The 12,621-nt window shown below is 42.6% G+C and overlaps 2 protein-coding genes across 2 annotated transcripts in view; both read right to left on the bottom strand.

The window, feature by feature from the left end:
- Positions 1–5,672, bottom strand: part of LOC109461646 (adhesion G-protein coupled receptor G7-like) — a 10,751-nt gene extending 5,079 nt beyond the window's left edge. Inside the window, exons 1-6 of the mRNA XM_019758028.1 lie at positions 4,917–5,672; positions 4,149–4,292; positions 2,735–2,829; positions 1,631–1,758; positions 869–1,030; positions 160–356 (exon numbers count right to left, since the gene is read on the bottom strand). Of these exons, the coding sequence (XP_019613587.1) occupies positions 160–356; positions 869–1,030; positions 1,631–1,758; positions 2,735–2,829; positions 4,149–4,292; positions 4,917–5,672 (1,482 nt within the window). The remainder of the gene's footprint in view (positions 1–159; positions 357–868; positions 1,031–1,630; positions 1,759–2,734; positions 2,830–4,148; positions 4,293–4,916) is intronic.
- Positions 5,673–8,486: 2,814 nt separating this feature from the next.
- Positions 8,487–9,008, bottom strand: LOC109461645 (mucin-1-like). Its single transcript, XM_019758027.1, has one exon. It carries the CDS (start codon positions 9,006–9,008, stop codon positions 8,487–8,489), a length of 522 nt encoding a protein of 173 aa, XP_019613586.1.
- Positions 9,009–12,621: the final 3,613 nt, after the last annotated feature.

Below are 12,621 nucleotides of genomic sequence, written 5' to 3'. Positions count from 1 at the left end.
ATATATATATATATATATATATATATATATATATATATGTGTGTGTATATACAAGGTATCCCCCGTTAATCCAACAAAAGAAGTATCTCAGCGCAGAAGATCATTTAAGCAGAAGGAACACGATGAGAAGAGGCGTCCGGAGTTAGAATACGGTATTACCTGTAGGGGTGCAAACGTGATGATAACCGGTTCGGGCAGATTCTTGACACGCCTCCCAGCGATTCTGCCGCCGATGATGCGGGTTGCCACGGAACCCTGGGAAGGCCCCACGGCACCCTGGGAAGGCCCCACGGCACCCTGGGAAGGCTGAACGAACAGCTTGCTGCTGTTGTAGAGAGTGTAACTCAGACGGACTTCTGAGAAGGAAGCAAAAGAAACTCTCATTTGATATAATCTGTCCAGAGCATCAGATGTCACCACCAAATTCTCTTCTGCATAACCAAAACCAGCCTAGGAGACCATAATCTTCCCTTCTCCTAACACTTATCCGCATGCCAAATATCTAACAAGTCCATAAAAAAATCATATCCAGTTGCTTGACTAACTGCTTTTTGGCGTATCGTATAACCTGGATGTCTAACCTTCATCGACGAATCTAACAAGTCCATCCATAAGTTGTGTGGTCCGCCAGGAGGGTACAAATTAACTACATGAATTTTTATCTTTAAGCACACGTTCGAAAATATGCTTAAAGGTACACAGTGAGTGATGAAACGAATATATACGTGCGTTAAGATGTGCGTAAAGGTAGGATTTTCATCAGCTAGATAGTACATTAGGCTAAGGTAGAACAGAATTGAATGGAGCGGAAATAATGCATAAGTTGCTTTATTGTTCTAAAGCTATAAACCTATCCAGCAGCAAATACCTGACATGTTTTTTATCTCTATCATGCTCGAGAGGTTAGGAGGTAACAAGATAGAGACGTCAGCAGTTTGCTGAATGACACCTCCATCCTCCGTAGTGAAGCTTGTAACGTTGCCTTCTGTCAAGCTGGTAGAGTCGTTTCCACTCAGAAAGAAGGCGAATCCTTAGAAAAGTAACAAAGTTTAAAAACAAAACCAAAACACTCGTGTGATTTATACAATTAAGAGTTACTGACCCACCCCGACAAAGACCTGGTGTGAGAACATTATTCACCCACTGGTGACGTTTTGACTTCCCACATATACGCTGATCGGAATTACTGAAGGTCAAACGAAACAAACATTTGTAATCGCTACGTCCGGTGTTGAGCCAATCCTTGAGCTGCCACATACGTGAGAGGTCAGGTGTTTAGTGCTTGGGTTAGGGTTGGTATTAGAGCTAGGGTTAGGGTTGGGATCATTGTTTAGGGCTAGGGTTAGACTTACAATTAGGGTTATGTTAGGTTTAGTCTCCCACATGACGACCAAACCCCTCCCACAACTTGTCTCGGGTATATTGGCAGGATCATGTGTTAGGATTGATTTCGGCTGTTTTAGATGTTTATGACATATGATATATCTTTAAAAATTCTTTAAAAAGGTTACATCGAGGGAATGACACAAATACTTTTACTGCATTCATACATACAGGCATTGTATTTCCGAATACAGACATTTTGTGTATTGACGTAACAATGATCGGATCCTGTCCAGTTTTTGCTTACCGTGTCCCTTGTCCAACTCTTCTGGACTGATGTCAGTTGCCTGCAGTGCTACCCCTGGTCGCACGGCGGTGTATGTATCTGTTGTCAGTATAACCGTGTCAGCAAATGTCTCCAATGCCTGGACGGCTCTAAAAAAAGTGAGGTAAGATGCTGTCTAACATCTTAAGATTGCAATTTATACTAGTATTTGGATAGTACTTCATATGCCAAACCTGTTATACAATTTAAAAACAAAAGCTGATATCATAAAGCAAGTTTAAGTTGTAATTGGATATTACAGTTTAAACTTGATCCATAATGATTTCTACCAACACAGATGAACTTTCAAGATAAAAGCTGATATATTACTGCTTCTGCTCGCTGCGCAACACAAATACGAAAGCAGCTGATACGGCACAGGGCAGTTACATGCAGATGTCACAGATGCTGATATGTTACACCAAAGTGCAAATATACAGACGTGAAATAGGTAAAGTACATGTGGTTCAACCCTATTCAGACCGGGCTTTTTGGACATGCTCAGATGGGGGGGGGCTTTTGAGGCCCCCTGTAACTCAACAGCCACTTATCGTAGGGCCACCAAATTTTCAGAATGGTGTAGTAGTGAAATTAATTCATGATAACAATTTTTGTGTAATCATGACGTCATATGACGTCATCATGATGTCATTTATATTATTTTGGGGGGGGGGGGTAAAACGGTTAACAATTGTTTTTTCCGTAAAAAGATATTGCCTCAAAACGCAACGGAAATGGACTTAAGATGCTCATATTGACGTTTTATGTGAAAAAAAACACGGAATTGAGACGAAAAATTAGTGAAAAAACATGGCTACACAAACGCTAATTATATGGTCCACCATCATGTATTTTGACCGATGACGTCATCAAATAAGCATAAAATATGAATATTCAATGATAGAAATTATATAGACTTATATAAGATGTTATTAATGTTAAAAAGGAAGTTGAATTAAGCATAACCCCGTTGCCACAAAATTTGACGTTTCTAGCGCAGCCGTTTATCTGACATGAAAGTTGGCGCGGACCACCCCCCCACCCCCCACCCCCCCGGCTGAAAAGGGTTAATGTAACACGCGTTACCTGGTTGGACCTCTCATTTCCTGTTGACTCTGCTGAAGAACCGTGGCGTTGACTTTTAACAGGTTTTCTACAGTTGTCAGAATGGAGTCTCCAATCTATGCCAGGATAAAAAAAGCCTTCGTTACAGAAAGCAACATTTTTTACAGCTACGTGATCAGGTTCTGATTACTACTTTTATTGTTTTAATTGTTTATGCATATACAGTCAGAACTCGCTTAACAATTAGATCCAATTAGATAACATATAACAGTTCAGAGGTGTCACAACACATCTACATAGAGTCACCCGGACACTTTGTTTCACTTGACACTGTAAGGATTTTAGACACTGAACAAGACTATTTCTTGAGAGGGGTGAAGGAACCTCCGAAGCCATATACATCAGGGCCGGCCCATCACCATTCATTGAACCGCGACGGTGGCCGACATCGTCTACCAGATACATTTGACCCAGTGTTGACGTCACAGTCACTCACACTTCAAAGAAGCCACGTGGCAAGCTTCACTGGGTCAGTCTACTGAGGAAGACCAGAGTGACTGGTCGATGGCCCTATGTGAATATTTTGTGTTGGACCAAAACTTTTAACTTTAAACAATTAAATCCTGGTAGATATCAGATTGTTCATGTCTATAATGCAATCTGATGGTATCCTGAAGAAAAGCTCGACGGAGTCTGCAAAGGGAGCGCGATCACATTTAGGAATGGTAGGGTCGTATGGTGTAACGGTAGCGTTCGGCTCAGGACCAAAAGGTCCCAGCCCAATCCTACCCATGTCACCGATCGTGTGTCCTTAGGAAAAGGCACTTTACACGACTTTCCTCATTTAACTCTGGTGGAAACTTCGGTTAGGGATGTCCCTCTGATAGGACGCTAAATGGAGGTCCCGTGTTTGGGAAGAGCCACACCCTATGCACGTTAAAGAACGCACCGCACTTATCGTAAAGAGTAGGGGACCTGACCGGTGTGAGTGGTTCAAACCTTAAAGTCCGGTATTACGCAGCTTTTATTTACATGAACAAAACTAATGTGTAACACCTACGCGCTTTACCGGCTATGCGAAGCAAACAAACAAGGAATGCACTACCGGATGGTGCCAGCGTATCGATGCCTCTAAAAAAGGCTCCAAAGAAAAACACTATTTACACCAGCATGACAAACAATGCTTCGTCAAAAGCAACAAAAAATACTAAAACTGTTCAGAGATCCAAAGAACAAAGGAAAGCGTATCTTCAATGAAAGTACATGAAGTCCAAGCCCAGTAATTTATGTTTAGCGTGGAAAAATTATAAAAAGGCTGATAGAAATTGCAACTGAAAGTTGTTTCTACAGCCGCAAATGTAGAACCCATTGCATGTTGATGATAATTAAGGAATGACTTAAAGAAGAATATTTAAAATGAAGAGTGAAATATCACCTGCTCTGTGGCATTGCCGATGACTATTTTCTGTACGATCTTGATGATTTCTGTGACATCACTAGACGAGAGAGTTTCGGCCTGACTTGTGATGACCTGCAGTTCCGTTGCCACTGAGAGAGCTATCTCATTGTTAACAACGATCTGGAAGAGATATAAAAACCGCTGCAGTACCAAAGGTAAGTGCGACAATTTACCCTTATCCAATATCGTTCCATAACTTTTACCGTTCTCATTTAGCCATAAAACACATTTAAAAGTAAATAAATATGTTACATATGTTGTTGAAGAGATTCATTTGTCACGTAGAGATACAGTTCCTATTGAATTCTTTCATCAGTGACAACTTTTGGAAGGATAATGGTACTAACCTCCAAATTTTCGATGGCTATCAGTCCATCTTGTTCACGGAGTGGCCTAATCTCGCGAGAGCGCGAGACAAGGCCCGAGACTTGCATCGGTCTGTCGGGTCCCACCCCCCGCTGCCTCCCTCCGAAGTAAGGGTAAGTAAGTCTTGGGGAGTTCCCAACCTTCTGTCCGGTTTAGCTTGGCACCCTCCAACTGTATGTGCACCGCTTCCTTAATCTTCCTGTGTGGGTTACGAGACTCTTGGTCTATGATTTCAATAATGTCAGAGATGGGCCTGGTAGTGATGTTGTGACCAGCCTGGAGTTGGTGTTGACTTAACGCTGATTTGAAGTCTTTCTGATGTAATGACTTTTGGTGTTCAGAAGTCCTTTCCCCCAGTGACCGCTCAGTTTCACCCACGTAAACCTCCCCGCACTCTTCAAACTTGATCTTGTAGATCACACCGCACTTCTCACTCGGTGCTAGAGGGTCATTGGGTCTGACAAGGGCATTACGTAAGGTGAAGCCCGGTTTGGAGTACAGGCTCACATTATGTTTGGCATATACGCGTTTCAACCTCTCTGTAACTCCATGTATGTAGGGTAGTACCAAGTAACTCGCTGGGAGTTTTTCTTGTTTTGCGGTGTTACTCTGTTCCTTGTTACTCTTGCCCTTTCTGGAGTTGTTATCCACCTCCCTCAGGGCCCATTCTGGGTATCCACAGTGTCTGAGGGCTACTCTGACTTTTTCCTTTTCGGCCTCTCTCAAAGCGTGATCTTCTATAAGGGTGTTGGCTCTGTGCATGAGAGTCCTAACTATCCCAAGCTTCTGTTGCACCGGGTGGTTGGAGGACCACTGCAAATAGTGGTCGGTGTGGGTTTCCTTTCGGAACACATCTGTAGTGATGGTGTTGTCTGGATTCCTGACCATCATGACATCAAGCATGGGGAGACGGTTGTTTTGTTCCCTCTCAATGGTGAACTTGATACTGTCATGTTGTGTGTTAATGTGATCAAAGAGTTCCTGTTCATGTTCCTGTCTGTTCACAACGCCCGTGTCGTCTACATACCTCCCCCAGAACTTGGGGCGGTGAGGAGCAGTGTGTAGAGCTTTCCTCTCGAACTCCTCTATGAACAGGTTCGCTAACACAGGGGACAATGGAGAACCCATCGCCATGCCAAAGGTCTGTTCGTAGATAACATCGTTGTACTGAAAGTACGTAGTGCTAACCACCAGTAGGAGGAGCTCACCAACTTCCGGAAAACAAGAACAACTCCCAGCGAGTTACTTGGTACTACCCTACATACATGGAGTTACAGAGAGGTTGAAACGCGTATATGCCAAACATAATGTGAGCCTGTACTCCAAACCGGGCTTCACCTTACGTAATGCCCTTGTCAGACCCAATGACCCTCTAGCACCGAGTGAGAAGTGCGGTGTGATCTACAAGATCAAGTGTGAAGAGTGCGGGGAGGTTTACGTGGGTGAAACTGAGCGGTCACTGGGGGAAAGGACTTCTGAACACCAAAAGTCATTACATCAGAAAGACTTCAAATCAGCGTTAAGTCAACACCAACTCCAGGCTGGTGACAACATCACTACCAGGCCCATCTCTGACATCATTGAAATCATAGACCAAGAGTCTCGTAACCCACACAGGAAGATTAAGGAAGCGGTGCACATACAGTTGGAGGGTGCCAAGCTAAACCGGACAGAAGGTTGGGAACTCCCCAAGACTTACTTACCCTTACTTCGGAGGGAGGCAGCGGAAGGTGGGACCCGACAGACCGATGCAAGTCTCGGGCCTAGTCTCGCGCTCTCGGGCCTAGTCTCGCACTCTCGCGAGACTAGGCCACTCCATGAACAAGATGGACTGATAGCCATCGAAAATTTGGAGGTTAGTACCATTATCCTTCCAAAAGTTGTCACTGATGAAAGAATTCACTAGGAACCGTTACATATGTTGTACTTCTCTGAGTTGTCACATCAACGCGTACTTTTTAACTTCATGAAAAATGGAGGTATTGTTTTTGGCTCGTCTGTGTGTGTGTGTGTGTGTGTATATTTGTGTGTGTGACTGTGTGTTTCCACACATTTGTAGTCAGCATAACTTTATGAATTGTGATGATATTTGGTATGCTGGTAGGTCTTAGAAAGCCAAAGGTCAAGGTCAACTCTGGGCCTCCTGGTGGCTGATCTTGGTACCGCAGCAGAACTTCCGGTTTTGTAAGGCAGGGAAAATAGATGTGCCGGTTGTGCAACAAAATACCATGGCGGTCAGCGCGCCGGTTTGATTAATGAGGTTCTTCCTCTGGAATAGGCTGACCTACATATTTCAGGCCAGGCCAAAGGTGCTACTGTATTAGCTGTGTGTTTGAAAACAAAAGCCTGTCTAATTTGTTCTGTTCTGTAGTATACTGAGTGTGTAAAAAACATTTACAAAACTCATATATTTCATGGAGGTATTAAATCTCCGAATTCTGGTTTAAGAACATTATAGCTCTTATACTATGCAATCAAATACAATATCAAGTAGTGTGTTTACCACTGCACGTAAAGTTAGATCATCCAACGGTAGTAAATACCAGTAAAGCTAGGCAATGTTTATTTTGTACCAGACGTTATAATGGTAGTAAATAAAGTCCAAGTCCAGTAATTGCACATACTACCATCTTGAAGTCGAGTATTGTCTACTAATTACTAATTACCCAACTCGGTGAAATTGCATTGTTCACCATTTGTAAATTTAACGTTTAGTGCAGTGATATATGATCATGGTTTGTGGGGGTAACACCTACCCGAGACAGATTGTATAAGTCAGTTTCACACATGAGGACGACCGGCTGGTCCCACACTGCAGTTCTACCTGTCGCAACCCGACAGAAACGAGTGGCCAGGGGCTTGTCTGTGGGGTAGAACCAATGATATAACGTCCTTAGGTCGTACATAATCAATTGATATAATCCATGCAAATGACCTCATTTGCATAATCACTCACATATATGTACAATTTGTCAGTCGTAAAAGTTAATAATAATCTGGTGAAGATCTGAGGGTGTGGGACTCTTGTTCTTAGCTCCTAACAGTACTAAATTAGGGGGTGTAAAGGTCTGAAAATATTTCTCAGATTATGAAATAAGCAATATGCGTTCCTTTGCAAAAGTACCAATTTTAATCTCTTTACCGGATTATACATGTACCGAACCCACCCTTTTAATACACGTACAGGTGAATCACAAATTTGAAAAATAGCCCAGTACTGACCATTTTCTGCAGAGTTACACCGTTCAGCAGAGTAGGAGAAACTTCCACCGTCTGTATGTGGAAAAGTCACCTGTCCGGCTTCAGTCTCAACAACCTCATGTTTACAGTAGCCTGTCGTAATAGAAGAAAATGTGCTTCAGGAATGATGAGGAAATAATATAATAGGCTAGCCTGGGTTTAGTAACAAGCTCCTTTTTTTCCTGGCCCCGTTTTTTTTCGGACACATTTTTTTACAAATCAATATAAAAGCCTGAAAATTTCATTGTGTTTTGAAGCAATATGTTTGGAAAGTTTGGTGGCCCTAGCGCATGCTGTTAACACGCTATTGGACATCAAATTTGGCGCGGGCAATTTTAGCACCCCCCCCCCCAGTCTTGATAGGGTTAAAGATATTTATGATAGATTTGTGAAATACCTAGTGCGGTCGTGGTTGTAACTTCAGGTGTAGCTACCGGTGCAAGTGTAGCTGTTGTGCCTGGTGCAACACTGGTCGTCACCCCAGGTGTAGTTGTTTTGGATGATAAAATCGCCACTCCACGAAAAGTTGTTGTGGATAGTGCAGCCGTCGTCGTCACTCCAGGTGTAGCTGGTGTGCCTGACGCAGTCGTGGTCGTCACTCCAGGTGTAGATGTTGCGCCTGGTGCAGCCGCTGTCGTCACTCCAGGTGTAGCTGTTGTGTCTGTTTCAGCCGTGGTCGCCACTCCAGGTGTAGCTGTTGTGTCTGGTTCAGCCGTGGTCACCACTCCAGGTGTAGATGTTGCGCCTGATGCAGCCGCTGTCGTCATTCCAGGTGTAGCTGTTGTGCCTGGTGCAGCCGTGGTCGTCACTCCAGGTGTAGCTGTTGTGTCTGGTGCAGCCGCTAGTCGTCACTCCAGGTGTAGCTGTTGTGTCTGGTGCAGCCGTGGTCGTCACTCCAGGTGTAGCTGTTGTGTCTGGTGCAGCCGTGGTCGTCACTCCAGGTGTAGCTGTTGTGCCTGGTGCAGCCGTGGTCGTCACTCCAGGTGTAGCTGTTGTGTCTGGTTCAGCCATGGTTGCCACTCCAGGTGTAGATGTTGTGCCTGGTGCAGCCGTGGTCGTCACTCCAGGTGTAGCTTTTGTGTCTGGTGCAGCCGTGGCCGTCACTCCAGGTGTAGCTGTTGTGTCTGGTGCAGCCGTGGCCGTCACTCCAGGTGTCGTTGTTGTTGATAGTTCTACTGTGTTTGTCACTCCGGATGTAGTCGTTGTAAGTGATGCAACACTGGTCGCCATCGTCGCTCTAGGTGTAGTTGCTGTGTTACAAATGACCAGATTTAGTTTACACGTTTATACTAAATACGGGTCAAACGGGCGGATTACACTTGGCGCGAAGAATACTCGGAAGTAAGGCTCGAAGCTAAAATTAATTTTCACTCCAGATCAAGTTTCTTACACTCCTCATCCATGTTAATATCTGAAGATATTTCGTGGCAACTTATAAGCAATATCGCCTCAAACTGAGACCCTTTCGTCACTTTTTAAAACGCACTACAATGGATCAAAAGGTTTTTGTTAGTCAAAAGAGTAAACAGAAAATATTCAAACGGCAAAAAAACAAACTGAACACGCATTAAAGATTCGATCGTGAGTACATGAGACCATGTAGGACAAAACAGGTAAATAAAGTTGCGGGTGGAAAGAAGTTACATGGAGAGAAGAAGCATGCACATGTTGTTCTGGCCACGCCCCACACAACCAGAATATCATTTGTAGAAAGAACATTTCTTCGTGATTATTAACTTACTCAGGTCACAGTTTTTAAATTTGCCAATGTAGACCTCAGTTAAAGAACACCAGGGACGGTCATGGTCGACGTTGGTACAGTTATTGTAGGTTTTTCCTTCGTACGTAAATGGAAAATGGCAGTCTGAAAAATAAGGCATGAGTAAAAGGCATGAGGATGGCAACTGTTTATCGACCCGTTCCTGTACCTAAAAAACGCCAGCACTTTGCCCTAATTTGTCTTTCTCTCTCTCTCTCTCTCTCTCTCTCTAAAAAATTACTCCAAAATTAATGAATAAATTGGAAATTGGAGGATAGTAACATTGAAATAACTTTCCAGCTGAAATTACTGATGCTGGCAGGAAGACACAAACCTTGTATAAAGAAAATCTACCACTAAAATTTTTGTAATCGTCCACGGCGCGAGGGGTTGTAAATCGACTCACAGGACGCTACAGAACGCGCGGATTACAGAATTGCCTATGTTTTTACTTTGTCACTTTGCCACGGCATTTTCCCCTAACATTTCTTCGTGATCACGAACTTACCCAGGTCACAGTTTTTAAATTTGCCCACGTAGACCTCAGTTAAAGAACACCAGGGACGGTCATGGTCGACGTTGGTACAGTTATTGTAGCTTTTTCCTTCGTACGTAAATGGAAAATGGCACACTGAAAAATATGGAAATTAGTAACATCAATATTTCTAAAGCCCATGGGTTTGATAATGTAGATAATAGGTCCCCTCATATGTGACGAAATTTCCTATATACTTTTTTAATTTGTCACTTTGCCATGGAATTTTTCCCAATCAGCTGATCGAGCCCCTGAAGCCGGGAGGCCATAATGGGTTCAAATAGGCTCCGTTCGTTTATGTAACACTACACGAAAACTTAGATTTGCCAATACCAGTAAAATTTGTTTTTTTCAATAAACAATTCTGAACTTTACAATAGCAATAAATAAATGTCAAGTAAGGTAACACGGGACTTAACAAGGGTTGTAAAGGAAATTGCTGCAATTGACCTTTATTTACTACCATTGTAAAGCCAGATACTGTGTACATAGTAAAGATCACCTTTATTTACAGCCTTTGGTAAATCCAACTTTTCGTGCAGTGTAATCCAGGGTAAGGGGACTTGTTTACTATACAAGTCTTATAAAATGATTTCTGTTACCCGCTTGAGACCTGTAGTCCACACAGTCCAGACATCGACAGTGATCTCGAGTGCTTCCGCACCATCCCCTCCCAGAACAGCAGGGGTTACAGGAGTAAGGATTACACTCGGCAACTTCAGCACCAGGTGCCGAAAACCCGTCCCCACAGCGGAGATCGGCTCTCCAGCTGACCGACAGGTCACGCCACGCTGGAGTCTGCTGCTGAACTCCTACAGATGAATATTCAGTTTCAGTTTATTTCGCACTTTAAAACAAAATGTAACAATACAAATACAAGCAAATATAAATGAAATGTAACAGTGCAGGGAGGCCGGAAGTATAAAAATGATTATGAGGAGGCCTCCCTTCATAACGTGATTAACAATTTAAAAAAATCGGATAAATAAGAAATAACTTAGGTAACAAAACAATAAAATACAATACGATACAATACTATCTACAATAATGAAAAGTAGTAATGAAAAGTAGTAAACAAGGAAACATAAACAAAACTTAGGAATGTGTGGGGTTATCTATGAAAGCTACTTTAGTATGATTATTCTAATTCTCTGCTTCAAAATTAGAGTAACCCTATACTAATTGAAAAATCCTACATGGTAATCCGAACTAGTGCATTTAATATATTTGACAACGTGAAGCACTGAAAGGGACATTGTCGCCATGTCGCTAATAGTTACAACAGTATATTTATGCCTGCTAAATGTAAAATGCTATCCGAGGAAAAAAGAAATTATGCTCGTAACCGGGGTAATTACCTAGTATATAGTTTGTTCTAGGATACACGACCAAATAAAGGTTTAAAAAAGATACAGTGGTGATGACAGAGGTGGTAACAAATCTATAAAAACAATGACCGTAAATCTGTCCGTAGTTCACACATTCTGCACAGTTACAGTGATCAGTGGTCTTCCCGCAGTATCCATGCTTAGAGCAGCACGGGAAGCAGGAGTCTGGGTTACACTCCCCGGGAGCGGCATTCGGGGCAGGGAACTCCGGACCACATCTGCGGTCACCGCGCCATCGCTTTCCGGTGTTGTTCGCAGGCGTTTCAACTGTCGATTCTGAAAATTGAAACGGATTACACTCTTTAAAAATGTATCGGAGAATTTTGAACTCAGAAAAGTGATTTTAATTTTCCTGGAAGTGTTAATATATATTGTGAAGGAGATTTTGTGGTGGGATTTCATCAGGTATTGCACCTATTTTTTGATATGAGCAAACTGTAAAACCTTTTTGTTGATTGCGACATTTACCTCTGCAATAAATACGAGAGTAAATTGAAATTATTTGTTGCTCCCTAGAAAAGATATGTTTAAAAAATGGCAAATTTTAACAAAAAAAATTTCGTTTTACGCTTGTGATTTACTCCGTGAATGAGGTATCCCTCTTGCAGGAGTATTGTGGTCAGTCGGTTTTTCGCGTTCGCAGCTAAAACACATGGTTCCCTTTGTTTTATCAGCATGTAATTTTATACGTCCGTGCCCGTGATTATTCACGTATTTTTACCATATCACCCCTACATTTAAAAGTCATTTGAGACTGGCCGCAAAAATTGTTTTTAAGTAGCGGTGTGTGTGTGGGGGGGGGGCTTTCCTTCGTGTAGATACTAAGGTGGGTCGTTAAGTAGAAACAGCTGTTGCCTGACCCGTTGTAAAGTATTAAAGGCCGTTTTGAAATGTGTTGAAAGCTAGAAGTCATGTCGTAGCATTTTTGTGGAGTGCAACGTTTATTTCTGTTGTGATAAAGAAGAATTTTAATCGTTTAGATTTCCTGAACTTTAATCTGTATTGGTAGTAATCATAGTACAGATTGAACTTTATTCCGAAACATCGAGGACAAACACATAGGCGTTTGATAGGCGTCCTTTCTATAATATTCCCCATTTTCTGTATTTGTATGTACGTGGCGGGACAACCCTATTCAGACAGGGCTTTTTTGGGCATGGT

This window comes from Branchiostoma belcheri, unplaced genomic scaffold (genome assembly GCF_001625305.1).
Source record: "Branchiostoma belcheri isolate BF01 breed outbred unplaced genomic scaffold, Haploidv18h27 scaffold95, whole genome shotgun sequence".
Classification (NCBI taxonomy): Eukaryota; Metazoa; Chordata; class Leptocardii; order Amphioxiformes; family Branchiostomatidae; genus Branchiostoma; species Branchiostoma belcheri.
This window is presented reverse-complemented; position numbering and strand designations above follow the sequence as displayed.